Source organism: Eriocheir sinensis, chromosome 41, assembly GCF_024679095.1.
Source record: "Eriocheir sinensis breed Jianghai 21 chromosome 41, ASM2467909v1, whole genome shotgun sequence".
NCBI classification, from domain to species: domain Eukaryota; kingdom Metazoa; phylum Arthropoda; class Malacostraca; order Decapoda; family Varunidae; genus Eriocheir; species Eriocheir sinensis.
The window spans coordinates 6916923-6935274 of NC_066549.1; the positions used below are offsets into that span (position 1 = coordinate 6916923).

The 18352-nt window shown below is 44.7% G+C and overlaps 2 protein-coding genes across 3 annotated transcripts; both read right to left on the reverse strand.

The window, feature by feature from the left end:
- Positions 1 to 2154: 2154 nt before the first annotated feature.
- Positions 2155 to 7001, reverse strand: LOC127009587 (pancreatic triacylglycerol lipase-like). The gene is made up of 5 exons (XM_050882793.1): positions 6705 to 7001; positions 5283 to 5343; positions 4782 to 4936; positions 4265 to 4362; positions 2155 to 3071 (listed from the first exon to the last, which is right to left on the reverse strand). Exons 1-5 carry the CDS (start codon positions 6721 to 6723, stop codon positions 2880 to 2882), a joined length of 525 nt encoding a protein of 174 aa, XP_050738750.1. The 5' UTR covers positions 6724 to 7001; the 3' UTR covers positions 2155 to 2879.
- A 1349-nt stretch (positions 7002 to 8350) lies between these two features.
- On the reverse strand, positions 8351 to 16740 carry LOC127009586 (pancreatic triacylglycerol lipase-like). Of its 2 annotated transcripts, XR_007762087.1 has the most exons (10): positions 16504 to 16740; positions 15870 to 15951; positions 14343 to 14497; positions 13819 to 13916; positions 12958 to 13111; positions 12695 to 12807; positions 11116 to 11209; positions 10624 to 10795; positions 9642 to 9771; positions 8351 to 8657 (listed from the first exon to the last, which is right to left on the reverse strand). XR_007762087.1 is itself a non-coding variant. In XM_050882792.1 (9 exons), exons 1-9 carry the CDS (start codon positions 16520 to 16522, stop codon positions 9714 to 9716), a joined length of 945 nt encoding a protein of 314 aa, XP_050738749.1. In that variant the 5' UTR covers positions 16523 to 16739; the 3' UTR covers positions 8351 to 9713. The 2 variants fall into 2 exon arrangements, 1 of the variants encoding a protein (XP_050738749.1); XM_050882792.1 differs by having other exon boundaries at positions 8351 to 9771; positions 16504 to 16739.
- Between the last annotated feature and the right edge of the window lie 1612 nt (positions 16741 to 18352).

Consider the following 18352-nt stretch of genomic DNA (forward strand, 5'->3'; position numbering starts at 1 on the left):
GAACAGCATTACGATGACATTTGTGGAGGGGAGGAACGCAACAGAAAAGAGCGATGGACCTCATAAAGTAGAACGAACAGAGATAACAAAGGAGATTCTGCCCGGCAATAAAACGAATGAAACTTTAGTAACAGAGAAAGAAGAAAGACTACCTTCACAGAACAGCATTACGATGACATTTGTGGAGGGGAGGAACGCTACAGAAAAGAGCGATGGACCTCATAAAGTAGAACGAACAGAGAAAACAAAGGAGATTCTGCCCGGCAATAAAACGAATGAAGTTGTAGTAACAGAGAAAGAAGAAAGACTACCTTCACAGGAAACCATTAAGGAGACTTCTCTCGAGACTAAGAATGTTACAGAAAATGTCGATGGACCTCTGATAACAGAACGAACAGAGATAACAAAGGAGATTCTGCCCGGCAATAAAACGAATGAAGTTGTATTAACAGAGAAAGAAGAAAAACTTCCTTCACAGGAAACCATTAAGGAGACTTCTCTTGAGACTAGGAATGTAACAGAAAATGGCGATGGACCTCTGATAACAGAACGAACAGAGATAACAAAGGAGATTCTGCCCGGCAATAAAACGAATGAAACTTTAGTAACAGAGAAAGAAGAAAGACTACCTTCACAGGAAACCATTAAGGAGGCTTCTGTGGAGACTAAGAATGTTACCGAAAATGTCGATGGACCTCTGATAACAGAACGAACAGAGATAACAAAGGATATTCTGCCCGGCAATAAAACGAATGAAGTTGTAGTAACAGAAAAAGAAGAAAAACTACCTTCACAGGAAACCATTAAGGAGACTTCTCTCGAGACTAAGAATGTTACAGAAAATGGCGATGGACCTCTGATAACAGAACGAACAGAGATAACAAAGGAGATTCTGCCCGGCAATAAAACGAATGGAACTTTAGTAACAGAGAAAGAAGAAAGACTACCTTCACAGGAAACCATTAAGGAGACTTCTGTGGAGACTAAGAATGTTACAGAAAATGTCGATGGACCTCTGATAACAGAACGAACAGAGATAACAAAGGAGATTCTGCCCGGCAATAAAACGAATGAAGTTGTAGTAACAGAAAAAGAAGAAAAACTACCTTCACAGGAAACCATTAAGGAGACTTCTCTCGAGACTAAGAATGTTACCGAAAATGGCGATGGACCTCTGATAACAGAACGAACAGAGATAACAAAGGAGATCCTGCCCGGCAATAAAACGAATGAAGTTGTAGTAACAGAAAAAGAAGAAAAACTACCTTCACAGGAAACCATTAAGGAGGCTTCTGTGGAGACTAAGAATGTTACAGAAAATGTCGATGGACCTCTGATAACAGAACGAACAGAGATAACAAAGGAGATCCTGCCCGGCAATAAAACGAATGAAGTTGTAGTAACAGAAAAAGAAGAAAAACTACCTTCACAGGAAACCATTAAGGAGGCTTCTGTGGAGACTAAGAATGTTACCGAAAATGGCGATGGACCTCTGATAACAGAACGAACAGAGATAACAAAGGAGATTCTGCCAGCCAATGAAACGAATGAAATCACAGTAACAGAGAAAGAAGAAAAACTACCTTCACGGGAAGCTGCTGTGACGCCACCGAAGGTTGTTAAAAAGCTTAGGAGAAGGAAAGCTTGTAGGTGTGACTCGTTCAGGACCCTTGCGGTGGTAACAGAAGAATTAGTTGCAAGAATTGCTGCTGTTGTATTGAAGGAAATGACAACAGAGTAGTGATAGTGTGTTGCTGTTTCTCTTATCAATTTCTTTGAAAAAAAATCATAATCAAAATAAATATTGAAGTTGGGAGACCGTGAACCATTCAAATACGTCACTTATGAACACGGTGATTGCGGCCCCGGTTTAGATTCGAGAGAGTTATGTTTATTTTAAGACTGTACACACACAATGCCGGTTTGTCTCCGGCCCTGAGTATTGCAGCATTTAGTGGCATCCTTAGTTAACAGTTTACCACAGTTTACCTTCCGCAGGTTTCCCCAGTGAGCACTGAGGCCACGCGCAGCTATTGCGGAGACCCCAACTTTACCTCTTACCTATGTAGTTACCGCAGCACCCAGATTCAAGGAGCCGTTATTTAAGGCACTTTTTTCCTTTTTTTTTTACCTAAAGTGATAAAATAAGAAACTGTCGCAAGTCACAACGTGGTACATACTAGTTGAATATGACTGCACTTAAGTACACGTCTACAAACATCATTATAGTCTGCCCTCCCGTCGAGCCACCCCGGCAGGCCGCGGCGCGCACTCACCTCGATGATGGAGCAGGCGTCGGTGTGGATCACTTGCACGAACTCAGCATCGGACGCGTCGAGGCGGAAGTCCGAGGTGACGTTGTGGAAGAGCGGTCCCGCGGGGTCCAGACCTGCGGCCATACCCAGGGTGGGGGTCAGGGGCGAGTAATGATAATGATACTAACAACAATAGCAGCAACAACAACAACAATTGAATTGATAGGCGGTGGCTGAGTGGTAGCGTACTGGGCCCACATTCACCACGTGATGGACGAAGCGAGTTCGAATCCCCACGCTACCACCTCGGATTTTTTAGTCACCGCCGAGTGGCTTAAAACTACCCACATGCTGTCCTGAAGACCACCCATCAACCCGGACTCTAGAGGAAACCGTCCAAGTGAATCAAGAACGAGTTTCGGGGGGCAGCATGAGCCAAGAGAAGATGGCGCCACTATAAACACTTGCCTGTGCCATGACGGGCTGGAGCCGAACACCATCCAGGCCCCTCAAAAAAGCCTACCGGTGCTATAGGTGTAGACGTAAAAAAAAAAAAAAAAAAAAACAGCCACAGCAATAACAACAATAACAGCTACAACATTATATCTTTATCTATCTATGTATCTATCTCCTGACGAAGGTATTAACGAGGCCACACTTGCCCGTGATATATTGGAGGCGGAAGCCTTGAAGGTGCTGACCAATGGCCCCGGACACATGAGCCCCAAGGGAGTGACCTGTTACCTGTACCAGCGTCGTGTCCAGCCCCGCCTCCTCCTGCAGCCACTCCAGCAGGCGGGCCGTGCGCTCCCCGACCTACACGACAGAACAGAGGACTCGTATATTTAATACCTCACAAAGAGCACGGCCGTAGCCACCACATTAATCGACTCTTTGGGAGCCGTTGCAAAAGTTAATATTTACACCTTGGATGGACAGACAAAATTGTATCACAGTCCAGGAACACACTGTCGCCCCGCTTCTGGTCCAATCGTGAGGCAGTTCTCGCAGACGTCACACGGTTCCACTGCTATGACTTGTTTTCGCTACCTTTTACTTGCATTATATTTGTCACACATGAGTTATCCCTTTACTTTTAGTTGTTGTTGTTTTCATGAGAACCCTGGAGCCTAGATTTAGGTCAATAGAATCAGATGAGAACAGTGTGACGTCATCATGGTGTGCGTGGAACGACTTTGTATTCTTATAGTATTTCCACGAGGAACTGGCGGGTGGGGTAGTGGCGGCTGCGGGGTCAGCTAGCTAAGATTGTTTCGTTTTTAGGTTAATAACAAATATTCTGTATCAATACCACGACACTTGACAACGTTGTATTCCAACCTTGTCAAGTGTCGTGGTATTTATACAGAATCTTTGTTATTATCCCAAAAACGAAACAATCTTAACACTGTATGACCTTATTGGATTATCCAATTATTTAATTACATTCATTTAAAGGTAGTAAATAGCTGACATATGAGAGGAAGCGAGAGGTGTTGAGAGTGTGTGGCAAGGTGCGGCGCTTAGTTGACCCCGCAGCCGCCACTTCCCCACCCGCCAGTTTCTCGTGGAAATACTATAGCCTGTGGTTGTACCATCAAGAGGAACTTAATAACGCCGTATACAACAGCGTGCTACAGACGAAGACGTAACTAAGAAATATTTTTGTGTGCTGCAAAGTAGAAAGGAATCAAACACTCGTGCTTCAAGAGTGAGAGGGATTGAAATAGCAACCCAAAAAACGTTCAGGCGATTTGCCATGATGAGAAGTAACCAATAATCGTGCGGCAAAGACGACAAAGGAGAGGAAAAGAGGGAGTAAGAAAGAAGCAAAAGGCGGATAAACAGACACTGAGAGACTGAGGGAGACAATATGAAAAAAGAAAGAACAGGAAAAAAATAAAAGAAGAAAAAGTCCAACAGACAGTAAATTAAAAACCGAGAGACAATCGTAGGGAATGGATTTGCATGTTATCAGTGTTACTAAGTTTTAAAAGTTGGCCACGCACCACCTGAGTGTTCTGCACGGCCCCGGGGTACCAGGGACCCTCGGCAAGGCTCTCCCAGTCAACGGAGATGACGTTGTAGGGGCTGTAACTCAGCAGCTCTGGAAGGAGACCAAAAACAGCGCACTCTAATAAAACAGTAATGGTAGTAATAGTAGTAGTAGTAGTAGTATAAGTAGTAGTAGTAGTAGTTGGAGGAGGAGGAGGAGGAGGAAGGGAGGAGGAGGAGGGGAGGAGGAGGAGGAGGAGGAGGGGCGGGGGTATCGCCACTTTGTCACGCGCCCTTTCTATTAGTACTCGTGAGAGGTTAGAAAAAAATAAGCTGAGCCGAGGTTTCAAAACGAGCTGCCGTCAGTGTGGAGAATCTCTTACAATCTCTGACGGTAGTTCATTTTCATGCCTCATTTCACTTTTCAAGAGCAGGTTGATTCTTAGCCTTATAACAGAACCATTTGAAAAGATGCGTTCGAATTGGCGAGTATCCCCTACTTATCACGGGCGGACGCACGCACGCACGCACCTGTCTTGGCCGTGCGGGACCATCCGGTGAAGCCGCTGGAGGTGTAGCCGTGGATGAGCAGCGCCGTGGGGTCGGAGGGCGTGAGGGGCGCGGCGGCCAGGTTGTCGGCGTCCCCGAGCAGCAGCGTGTGGAACTGCAAGTCGCCGGGGTTACTCCTGCCGGGGAGTGGCGGAACACCTGTTAGCGCTCCTTATAAAGTTTCCTTCATGACACGCCACAGACTTAACGGACCAGCAGCGGGAGTACTTTCATAACACCTAATAGAACAACAGCAGGAGTACTGCCATAGTATCTGTCATTATTTGAGTCGCTTTAATTTTACGATGCCAAAGATCTAAGCAAATTTAAAAGACGTTACTGGATGCTTCAGGAAAGAAATAATGATAGTGATTACAAATATTATTATGACGGTTTCAAATTGCCTGTCCAGATGCCTTGATGTGTGAATTGACAATATATGAAATGATTGAAGCTGTAGTAAAGCGAAAAATAAAGGCTCACCTGGTCCACAGCAGGAAGTTCACGTCGTCTGCCCTGGCGCCGGCCACCACCTGGACGGCGACTGTCACGGCAAGACAACAAGAGTTAGCTAAGGGCCGTTTCACTAAACATTTCGTCGGCCAAGTTCACCTATTTGACAAGGCTGTCGTAGTAGTTTTGAGCATTTCCAGGACTAGTTTTTATGACCCTGGTGGTAGTTTGACCCTTCCTCTGTGCCATGAACCTGAAGAAACTCTTATTAGAACCCGATTGATCGCCTCTTTGACCTTTAGCAATAGCTGATATGAGAACCAAGAGTGTCTTATAATACCGCCCCTTGACACACACAGACTGCAGGAACTCTGACTTCACGTCGTCTGTAGTGCGCTTATCACGGCACATTCAGACGGAGCAGGAGTCGAACACACATCCTAGGCCAATGCTCGACAGTTATATATACGCCATATTAGGGTTGACTGATTAACTGATTGATTGGGGTGTACATTCATGGCACAACAACTATGAATATATTATTGTGTCATATGGTGCCAAGTCCCTGCTCGCCCACCTCCACCCAAAAAAAAAAGGAATAACAGAACATTACAATAAAGTGCAGGTAAAGCATGTGTGTGTGTGTGTGTGTGTGTGTGTGTGTGTGTGTGTGTGTGTGTGTGTGTGTGTGTGTGTGTGTGTGTGTGTGTGTTTCCCTTCATCACTGATACAAGACGCTCTGAGCCATTTAGTAACAGGAGACGAAGGCAAAATACAATATATGGATAAATACTAACAAAAAGAAATGTGGAAAAACTGAATGATCGATTGCTTCTTTAACTGATTTGATGAAACGAGGAGACCAGTTTTTTTAGGGATTTGACGCCCCTCCCCCATTGTAAGATATGTGAGAAAAACTGAAACAAAAGAAAATAAAAACACCTGGAAACAATTGACGGATTGAGAGCTTTTTTTTAACTGACTGGTTGAAGCGATGAGACCTGTTTTTTACGCTTCGATTATCCCCCACACACACACCCGCGGTAAGATATGGGTGATAACTAAAACAAAAACAAAAAAAAACTTCTTGAAATTTCGACCGATTTACACCTTTTTTTTCTACTGATAGGATGAAACATTCCCCAATTTGTTCTTCTGTCCCTCCTTCCCTACCCTACATCTCTCTTTTTTTTTTACAGCAAAGGAGACAGCACAAGGGCACAAAAAAATAGGAAACAACAATAAAAAAAAAAGACCGCTACTCGCTGCTCCTGTAAAGAATCCTAAGAGGTGCCCTTAAGATGTAGTCCCCCCTTTCTTTCCCCCTTTCCTCCCTTACCTCATGTCCTCAAGTCCCCTTTTCTTCCCCTTCTTCCCTCTCCACCTCAGTCATTACCCCCGATACCCCTTTCAGTTTTTTCCCTTGTGAGGACTCAGCGAATCGGCCCTCACCTAAGACAGAGAGAAGCATGATGAAGAGGGTGTTCGGGTGTTCTTGTAGACTAGCTGGCGACCTCTCGACACGGCCAGTTTGGTGACTCCCGCGCCGGTTCCTCAGTCACTCAGTGCTGGAACCCTGCCCCGCCACCGCCGCCTTTAAGCTGCTTGACCGCTGGGAACCTCGTCACCTGCATGGGCGAGGAAAACCCGAAATTAAATAAAAAAGATAATTTGCTTTCGGAGATAAGAAGTTCCTGGTTTTGTTTCGTTTGGTTTAATTTCGTTTTGTATCGTTTTGTTTTCTCCTTTTTTTATCTCTCTCTCTTATCGTATCGCATTCTTGTTGTTGTTGTTGTTGATGATGATGATCTTTTTTCTCGTTTTTTTTTTGTCCCACTTTGTCTCTGCTCTTTTTTCTCCTTTTATCTTTTTCCTTGTCCTCTCTCTTCCTTCTCTTTCCTCTTCTTCCCTTCCCTCTTATTGTCTACTCTCTCACCTTCTTCCTTGCCGTTCTTCATGTTTCCTCTCTCCCCTTCCCTCTTTTCCCCTACCCTTTCTCCCTTCTCTCCTTTCCCCCTCAGTTCCCTCTTCTCCCCTTCCCCCTCTCCCTTACATTCCTTCCCATCTTCTTTTCTCTTTCACCCTTCTATCTATCAACCCTCCAACTTCCCCCTATCCTCCTCCTCACCTCCTTATCCTCCTCCTCACCTCCTTCTCCTCCTCCTCACCTCACAGCTGCATTGAGGACCACCAGCGACATTAAGTAACGGTGACATTTAGTTTAGTTCTCTCAAAACAAGTCCACAGGTTTCCACAGCTACTTGAAGGTCACGCACACGATAATAAAAAACGTAAACAAGTTATATGTATTCCTTATCGCTATCGGGAGCACCGCGAAACTAATCTAAACTGCAGTCCTGAAAAATGTTAAGAAAAAAAAACTTACCCTTGTCCCACACCTGATCTTTTTTTTCTTTTTTAAGGGTCAATGCGACGGAGATGATCACAGCAACCACGCGCAGCTGTACCGTGTGCCCACAACTTTACCTTCACCTCTCAGGATGGTCGCGCGTCTTGCGGAAAGGAAATATATATGTTGAATGTTTAGTCCCGGTTGGGTTATAGCTAAGGAAATGTGGCAGTCACGGGGAGAAGCGGATACCCAGGGCGTGAGCTCATGAGGCGAAAATACTTCTCTTCTGGCGACTGTTTACCTTTGTCTGTCGTAGGAACAGTGAATAGCGGGATTTTTTTTTTTTTTTTTTTACACTTTTTTTGCCCTTGAGATGTTTTTTTTAAAAAAAAAAAAAAAAAAAAAAAAAAACTGCGGTAGTATTCTGAGTGGGAAAATATGCTTAAACTCAATGGGCCTCGTTGATGATAATTTGGAGTCTGCACATGTTTGTCTCCATGATAACAGTGTCCGGAGTTAAACACTGAATCTATTAATGTTTTCTTTTTTTTTCTGTGAATACATTAGCGCTGCAGCTGGGAGAAATCACAATTTTCTTTCCAGTCTGGCGGTCTCTGTGATGTTGCTGGCGATACATTTTTACAAGTCTGTAATTTACTTTTCTAAAATGCAAACCCTTGTGGATAAGTGTTTCCAATATTTAATGTGGCATACACCTGATTGTACATGTAATAAGTAGCATGAATTGACTTTCAACTTTATTTATTCCGTTAAAGTCGAAAAAGCAACACATTCCACGAACCACATTCCTGACATGTATCAGTCATTACATAAACCTTTGAGGCAAGATATCGTTGGTAACAGTGTACGTCAAATCCATTGGCAGCGATACATCGAATATATGATTATACTAATTCGGTTTTGTGTTCCTACACGATACCAGGTACAACAAATAATTAATCATTCAACATGTGATGTATATTTCCATTGGAGAGATTTCCAATATCCCATCCACAGCAACGGCTCTTGTATATTTCGGAACACACGACAGTCTGCAATAATTCAATTAGTAATTATTCAAAATTTCAAATAATGTGACGACCTCATGCCTCGTGCTCAGGTCACAACCGGCAACATGAAACTATTTCCTATTTGCAGTTTTCCATATATTCGCTACAACGAGACGGGCGACAACGTTTTTGTCGATCTCCGTCGATTTGTTGGTTTCTGTCCGTTTTGGAAATATACTAAAAACGGATTTACATGTCACCAAGTACGTACATTTGAGAGCATCCTCAGCTGAATATCCTGAACTGACCAATCAAAGACCTCCCGGTAAACTACAGACTCTTCACTAAGATCATAAGAAACAGAATATATGCAGCATTAGACCCAACCCAGCTTTAAAAAAACAGGACTTCGTAGTGAACACTTAGATAACGACATCCACGCCATGAGCCAAGTTTCCGACATATCAGCAGAGTACAGTAGACCGCTATGTATCATGACTCCTTAGATTGTGAAAAGGCATTTGACTCGACTAAATCTTCAGCAGTTATGCAAGCGCTCAGCAGGAGAGAGAGAGAGAGAGAGAGAGAGAGAGAGAGAGAGAGAGAGAGAGAGAGAGAGAGAGAGAGAGAGAGAGAGAGAGAGAGAGAGAGAGAGAGAGAGAGAGAGAGAGAGAGAGAGAGAGAGAGAGAGAACCCTTAAACTATAATAAGAGCGAGATAGTTCCAATTCAGAAATGCTTTGTTCCAGACCCATTCTGCTTTTCTTGATAACACGTGTTGCCGAGGGAGGGGCCTCACAAAGCTGGGCTGATCCGAAAGGCAAATGATGATCCAAAGCCTTCGTTCCTTGGTCCGTGTATTCACTTTACTCAACAAAACCTAACGTGAACAAAACTTGTGGACTCCCTGCAGTGTTTCCTGAAGATAACTGTTACTGTACAGCGACACACATCCAGCAAATTTGTCGATTCAAAAAAGGTAGATGACGTGATTGTATGAAAATGTTATCACCTATTTGATCATTACCTTCCCACGTGCCCCTCTGAGTAATGCTGCGTACCCCGGGGGCGGGCACACCCCACTTAGCACGCCACTGGTCTATCCCATGGCGAAGGGCGAGGCGTCGTTGGTCCTGAGGTAGTAGTTCCCGGTGAGGCTGAAACAAGGAGTCAAAAGATGAGGAATCAGATAATTTTCTTCACTTTGTTTAAGTCGCCAAACCATCTTACCGAAAACCAGTTGTCCATCTTCTCAAATTTAGGGACACAATTATCTTATTTTGGGGAGGCATTATTTGTGGTGTTGATATTTAGCATTTGAGAAAAATATTTTGATTTCTCTGTCGATCAATATTATTACTATCATCATTATCATTAATGATAATAATAATAGTAATAATAATAATAATAATAATAATAATAATAATAATAATAATAATAATAATAATAATAATAATAATAATAATAATAATAATAATAATAATAATAATAATAATAATAATAATAATAATAATAATAATCTTAATGATAATAATGACAGTAATAATATAAGTAATGATAATATTAATGCTACGTCTACCACTACCACTACCACTACAACTACTTGTCACGTGCCAGCGGTACCTCGTTTTTTTTTACTTATTATGAGTCTTCCTACAGAGTAATAAGTCACTGAGTATGTAGTCCTCTTAGTGTGTGTGTGTGTGTGTGTGTGTGTGTGTGTGTGTGTGTGTGTGTGTGTGTGTGTGTGTGTGTGTATATATATATATATATATATATATATATATATATATATATATATATATATATATATATATATATATATATATATATATATATATATATATATACTTCAACCTTCCTCTTCAAAAATATGTCTCAACTGTTTCCACATCATTTTGCCTTATTCTCCTTGTCGCCTCCACATGAACAGCTCCTCCTCCTGAGAAACCATCACGACACTTCTTTACGGGAGGGGAGAGTGTTACCAAGGCGTGAGGAGCACTTACTCTTTCTGGACGTGGAAGCCCATCTCGAGGCAGCCCTGGCCGCAGCTGTCACACTCGCCGGCCACGTAGGCGTCCCAGTCGCTGCAGGGGCGGGCCAGGAAGGGCGTCTCGCCGTTGATGCTCTCTATCCAGTAGTCGTGAGCTCTGCTGTGGCTGCAGCCCCGCGTCTCCCCTGCAGGAAACCACTATGTCAGTACTGACTTACTGATGTTTGCTTGACGTGACTGTCCCGCTGTGACTATTACAACACACATGTATCCACAATAATTGGCTTTCATCTTGGCCGTGTTCTGAAGATGCTCCTGGAAAACTTGTGTGGAGTTTTTCATTTCCGCAGCGTCGTAAGTCATACTACACGGACGAAAAGTAATCCTCACAAATATATTTAAGCTTTTGTGCAAGAGAAGATGAGGCAAGATTTGGTGAGTGAAGGCCGCTACTGTCACTGCCCTGAGTAGGTAGGGAGAGTTTTCCTGTTTACAACTCGCATACCTTGCTTGGAGAGGTCAGAGCAGCCTGGTTGATATTCTCCAGCGTTAGGGTAGAAGTCCACGTGGCCGCATGGCTCCGCCAGCCCGAGACAACTCTAGGGAGAGCAGAGGGTTCAAGAGGAGGCCCTGAACGACACGATGGTGTCATATTTTAGACACAAAAGAGTACAGTACTTAAGTTAATAATTGTGGTTATTGATTTTTTTTTTTTTTTTTTTTTACCCTATATTGGTCCAGGCGTGTAGACGAGTCCTATATTTATCCCTCATAGAGATGGAACTTTCGTGGGTGTTCGTCCCCTAAGGAGACTTTATGCCTCTACTCTGACCAAAGGGTTTCTTTTTTCTTTTTTTTTCTTCTTTTTTGTGTGTGTGTATTCCTACACGCGACATTATCGCCTGAATTTTTTAAACGTGGTATTGATATTTATTAACAAAAACGTTGTTGATTTGTCATTTTTAACCTGTATCGAAAACGTGGGTTATTGGCTTAGATGATTTTTTTTATCCCTTTTTACGGCTGAGTTTGTGATATGTCGACTTAAATCAATTAAAAATCCAACACTTCTAACTATCTCCGTCCCAAAAATGAAGTTACAAAGCCAAACTAGCCACAGAACTTAATAATTACTAATATAACGGGTAAATAATCTGGCGTATACCATCTGCAAAATCGTGATCTGACGTAGTTGAAGAGCAGATTCCTGAAGAGTTAACGCTTAAAACGTCGTGGATACAAGACGCCGTGCTGTGAATAATGGAGGCATTCGTGTTGTAACGCCCTCACTTTACTTCCCTCCTCCCACTCGACTCTTCCTCGGTCAAGGTTGTAAACACATCAGTCGGACCAACCCTATCTGAGCCGTCCTGTGAGCAGCCGGCCGATCCTCAGGTCAGTGTGTCTTGTGCGGTGCGTACAATCACCGGGCTGAAGACTGTCCCGAACTGTACCTCGACAACACCGTTTCTCGCGAAGGATGTAACCGCTTCAGGTTTTCAAAGGAACTCCAAGACTTTTGCAATAAGGAGAGAGTTAGCACACCCAAGAGCCATTCACGCCTCGCCGTTGTTATTACTTCCTACGAGTTACTGGAGACGTTTGCTGGACTGCGTGGCCCTGTCTGACGGCCCCTGCGAGCAACACTTCTATAGGTGACGACGGGAAGACGGTAGTGTCCACCTAACCTGGTAGGAAATTCTCTTCCTCATCAAATTACACAGTATACGGTGTGAGGCGGCTGTCCTCCTCCCTCGGCTGTATAGGGGTGCCTAATTCAATACTTCTTAGTTTTAATTTCACATACGCCTCAACATTTCGTTGCTGAAATTTCAAGTATTTTGAATCTTATCTTAATTTGTCTTTCTGTTAGTTATTTTCTTCATTTCATTTCTATACTTCATTTGGTGCGGCGTATTGCACTCTTTCCATTATTTTACGTAGAGTGACAAAATAAGAAACTGTCGCAAGTCACTAAGTGCTACATACTAGCTATAATGATTGCACGCAAGTCCGTCTACAAACACATGATTTTAGTCTGCCCTCTCGTCGAGCCACCCCGGCAGGCCGCGGCACGCACTCACCTCCAGGAAGGAACAGGCGTCGGTGTGGATCACTTGCACGAACTCAGCATCGGACGCGTCGAGGCGGAAGTCCGAGGTGACGTTGTGGAAGAGCGGTCCCGCGGGGTCCGATCCTGCGGCCAGACCCAGGGTGGGGATCAGGGGCGAGTAATGAAAATAATAATATTAATAACAACAACGGCAGCAGCAGCAAAAACAAACAGCAATATCTTTATCTATCTATCTCTCCTGACGAAGGTGTTAGCGAGGCCAGACTTACGTACCCGTGATGAAGGGGAGGCGGAAGCCTTGGAGGTGCTGACCAATGGCCCCGGACACGTGAGCCCCGAGGGAGTGGCCTGTCACCTGTACCAGCGTCGTGTCCAGCCCCGCCGCCTCCTGCAGCCACTCCAGCAGGCGGGCCGTGCGCTCCCCGACCTACACGACAGAGCAGAGGACTCGTATATTGAGGCCCTAATTTTCCAGCATTTCAGGGCCCACACACCCACATTTGATAGGACTTTTGTAGAGGTTTTGGGTATTTCCATGGCTAGTTTTATGAGCCTAGTGATAGTTTGACAAGGCTTTCTACACCATGATCATAAAAAAGCACTCATGAGAACCCGACTAATTTCCTTTTAGGCCTTTGGAAATCTTTGGGGTGAGAGCGGAAAGCGTTTGAGAACACGGGCGTCACACAAGCAGCACGGACACAGCCACCAGAGTAATCATTATGTGTATACTTTGGGAACCGATGCAAAGGCGAATCTTTACACCTCTCCTAATCTGACAAACGAAGACGCATCAAGAAATAACTAACATTAAGGCAAAAGATAGCGCCCTCCCATAGGATGCGACAAGCGAAACTATGTAACTATATATACCTTGGCGTGCTGCAGGGGTGAGAGGAATCAAACACGCGTGCTTCAAGGGCGAAAGGGAATGAAATAGCACACCAATAATCGTGATGCAAGGAAGACAGGAAGAGAAGAACAGAGACAGAATTGTAAGGAGTGGCTATACATGTGTCAGCTGCGTTGCAAAGTGTCACGGCTTTAGGGTTGTGGTCACGGCTTTAGGTTTACGGCTTAAGGTTTGTTTCACATCTTGAAGTTTGGTGTCACAGTTAAGAGCTGGCCACGCACCACCTGAGTGTTCTGCACGGCCCCGGGGTACCAGGGGCCCTCGGCAAGGCTCTCCCAGTCCACGGAGATGACGTTGTAGGGGCTGTAACTCAGCAGCTCTGGAAGGAGACCAAAAACAGCTCGTTCCAATGAGGCAGCAGTAGTAGTAGTAGTAGTGGTGGTGGTGATAGTAGTAGTAGTAGTAGTAGTAGAAGTAGTAGTAGTAGTAGTAGTAGTAGTAGTAGTAGTAGTAGGAGGAGGAGGAGGAAGGTTTGCCGCCATATTACGCGTCTTTCCCATCAGTACTCGCAACCAAAAGCGACAAGCAATAGAAAACTGACCTGGTTTAAAAAGAAACTAACGTCAATGCGGAGTGTTTTACAACCTCTGACGGTAGTTCGTTTCCATCCCTCAGCTCAATTTTCCAGAGTAGGTTCATTCTTATCCCGAGAACAATACTACTTGGAAGGGTGCGTACGAATTGGCGAGCATCCCCTACGTGTCACGGGTGTCGGGGGTCAGCACGCATGCACGCACGCACCCACCTGTCTTCGCCCGGGGGGACCAGCCGGTGAAGCCGCTGGAGGTGTAGCCGTGGATGAGCACCGCCGTGGGGTCGGAGGGCGTGAGGGGCGCGGCGGCCAGGTTGGCAGCGTCCCCGAGCAGCAGCGGGTAGTACTCCTCGTCGCCGGGGTTACTCCTGCCGGGGAGACACAGAACACCTGTTGAAGCCTCTAATACAATTCGGTGGCCGGTAATAAAGACACAGGAAAAAAAGTCACAGTAAGAGTCACAAGTTTGGCTGGGGAAAAAAAAATCACAGAAAAAAAAAGTCACAATTTTGGCTAGGAAAGAAAGTCAGGTAATCAATCAAAAAATATTCGTCAGTCGCCAGACTGAAGGATGGTAGTGACCATCGAGGTTGAAGAATTTATTATTCCACCCTTCGCACATGTTGCTGGTACGGGCATTGTTGTTCATGGTGGCGTCATGCTCATTCCATAGGTGAGTGGCAAACATAGATGGAATGCGACGCATTCTCAGAGGCATCAGGACATCACTGGACATGGCAACTGGCTGCTGCATCAGTTGAAAGTAGCCACTAACATAAGTACAATCAAAGTACGTACATCAGCAACTTCTTGGCTTCAGGTGGACCTTGTGGAATGACAGTTTTGAGGTATACCTCATACCTTCATCAACGTCCTCTAGGGGCAAAAAAGCTAGAGCATCAATCATGCCACAAAACAAACGAAACTCAGCATTGGTATTATACTGTGTTTCCAAACCCAGTTCCTGGACCTTACGCCAAGTGGACTCCGTAAGATGATGGAAACAGCCTTTGCTCTCTACGTCGCGGCCAAGCACGGCAAGAACACCTCCCAGTAGCTACACATCTTCAAAGTCAGTCACCACGGCTTGCACATTCATAGAATAGTTTAGGTCTGCACACTCATCAACTATAGCCTGAAAGGGTTCTTCGTAGGTGGTGCGAGTCTTGTTTGGGAGATGAGTGTACACTGAAGTAATTGCTGTATTACCGAAAGGCACACGGATGACATAAATCTGTTTGAAAATATTTGGAGATATAGCAAAGTTGCCGTTCATATATAAAGTGAAAACACTGCTAACATTGCCCTGTTCCTTTTTTTCTGTGACTTTTTTTTACCTGTGACTTTTTTCTGTGACTTTTTTACCTGGATTCTACAATTCAAGCCTCCTCAGGACGCCACGGACTTGACGGAAAGCTGGAGTATTTCCACACTGCCTACCATTTTTTGAGTTGTTGTTGTTGTTTTATTTTACAGAGAAATAAGCGAGGAGAAAGAATAGAGCAAACTTTCTGTATTCCCGAATGCTTCAAGAAGTAAATAATATGAGTAATAATAAAAAAATAGAAGAAGAAGAAGAAGAAGAAGAAGAAGAAGAAGAAGAAGAAGAAGAAGAAGAAGAAGAAGAAGAAGAAGAAGAAGAAGAAGAAGAAGAAGAAGAAGAGAGCTTTCACATTGCTGTCCAGATGCCGTGATATTTGAAATGGTCGAGGTGTTGGAGAGTGGAAAATAAAGTCTTACCTGGTCCACAGTAGAAAGCTCATGTCGTCTGCCCTGGCGCCGGCCGAGGAGCGCGCCGCCGCGGCCACCACCTGGACGGCGACTGTCACGGCAACAAAAATTTAGTTACGCCAAATCCTCTAAACATTGTATTAGTATTTATTAACCGTCATGTGGCCAGTTTGACTTTTTATTGCATTTTTGGACGGAGTAAGAAGTGTCGGGTTTTCAGACAGTTAAGTCGACGAATCACAAGCAATCGAAAAAAGGTGTTTGTAAGGTGACGCACAAAGACTTCACCAACTTCAGCTTATAGGCGTAGAGGCCAAAGCGCTCATATCACAGTACATGGAGACGGAGATGGAGTCGAACACATACTATATATGCCCCAAATAAGAATTGATTGACTGACGGATTGATTAGGGTGTACATTCATGGCTCTGCAACTAGTGGTCACATGGCGCGAAGTTCCTCCCGCTCCCTTCACCCCCCCACCCCACCCCTCCCCCGAAAAAAAGGACAAACAGAGCATGGCAATAAGGCGTGGGTAAAAGCATGCGTGTGAGTCTCCCTCTGCCATTGGGTAACAAGACGGAGGTAAAGGACAATATATAGAACAATACTCTGGGTGAGGACTCGGCGACTCGGCCCTCACCTAAGACAGAGAGGAGCATAGCGAGAAGGGTGTTGGGGTGTTATTGGCAGACTGGCGGGCGACCTTTCAGCACGGCCCGTTTGGTGACTCCCGCGCCGGTTCTTCAGTCAGGCAGTCTCGAACCCCGCCCCGCCACCGCCGCCTTTAAGCTGTTGGGCCGCTGGGAACCTCGTCACCTGCATGCTTAAGGAAAACCCGAAAAAAATAAGCCAGATAATTCGCGTTCACGGCCTAAATATTAACTCCTTTTAAAATCGAATCGATCGTTATTTCGTTGCGCCAGGAGTAAACTGAATACCGAAGTGCTTGCATCTGCTCTGCGGGCACCAAGTGACTATCGAGCAGATTAAATCACAGAGCGGGCAACCTCGTAATGAGCCAATACGCTTTCTGTTGCCTACATCTCCGTGTTTCCATGTTTCCTTCCCGCAGCTGCTCTGAGGACCAAGTGCCTGTGAACCTTTTAAGTAACGGCGGCATTTGGTTTAGTTCTCTCAAAACAAGTCCATAGGTTCCCACGACTACTTGAAGGTCACGCACACGATAAAAACGTCAACAGGTTACATTTATTCATTATTGCTGTCACAAATACCGCGAAGCTAATCTAAACTGCAGTCTTGAAAAATGCTGGGAAAAAATACTTTGCATGTATTCCACGTCTGATTTTTAAACGTTGTGTTAGTCTTCGTCAACAATATTATGGCTGATTGATTGTCTATTTTGACGTTTTTCTCCAACTCTCTCCCTTTGTCTCCTGCTTCTTTCCTTGTCCCTCCTCCTCTCCTTTCCCCTTCTCTTCCCCCTTTTCCCCTACTCCCTCTCTCCTTTACTGTCGTTCTCCGCGTCTTCTCTTCTCTCTCCTTTTGGTTTGGTTAATTTTTTATATCATTTTTTTTTACGACTGAGTTTGTAATATGTCGACTTAACCCTGAAAATCCATCACTTCTAATTAACTCCGTCCCGAGAATGGAAGTAAAAAGCCACAGAACTTAATAAATACTAATACGACGTTTAAAAAATCTGTCACCACTCTAAGATGTGAATTTTTTCAGTAAATTAGCATGGCACGATAACTGCCATTCGTTCGCCTTCCTTCGTGAAGATCCTGATATCTAATCGAGGTCACATACCTGCCCCAGTAAGTCTTCAGGTGCACCGCTACCACTGCATAACTTACCTGTTTTAAATTCTCAGGTTCACGACAAGAACAGGTGTGTAGATAAAGAAGTCTTCAGTCAAGGACGAAGTTTAGATAACGCCTCCGTGGCACAGCGGTTAGCCTGCCTAGCTACGTATCCGCGGGCTCTGGTTCGAATCTCGACCTGACCAGTCAATGTGCAGCTCACCCAGCTGTTCATCCTCCCTTTCGGGCCGGTCGATCAATGGGTACTACCTGGGGAAACCTGGCGAAGGTACACTGTGGTAACCCGGACGCACACTGCCCTGTGTGCCGGGGTGATGGGTTCTTACCCACCACAGGCTCAAGGGTCAATGCCAGAGGATGATCACCGCAACCACGCGCAGCTGTAGCGTGTGCCCACAACTTCACTTTTACCTTTTATGATGAACCGCACGTCTTGCGGAAAGGAAATGTATTTGTTGTATGTTTAGTCCCGGGTGGGCACTTGCTAAGGAAATGAGGCAGTCATGCACATACGACACTTAAATGGCCTGAGTAGAGGCGCCGCGCGGCCTGCAGGAGGGTAATAGACATCAACCCCTCGGAAACTTACGTATAGCCAGATAGAGACCGTGACAGATAGATAAAGTAGGTAGTTAAATAGATTAGTAAAACACTGACACCAAATTACAATAATTCCCTCATCAGCATCACACGCACCCCGTTAGT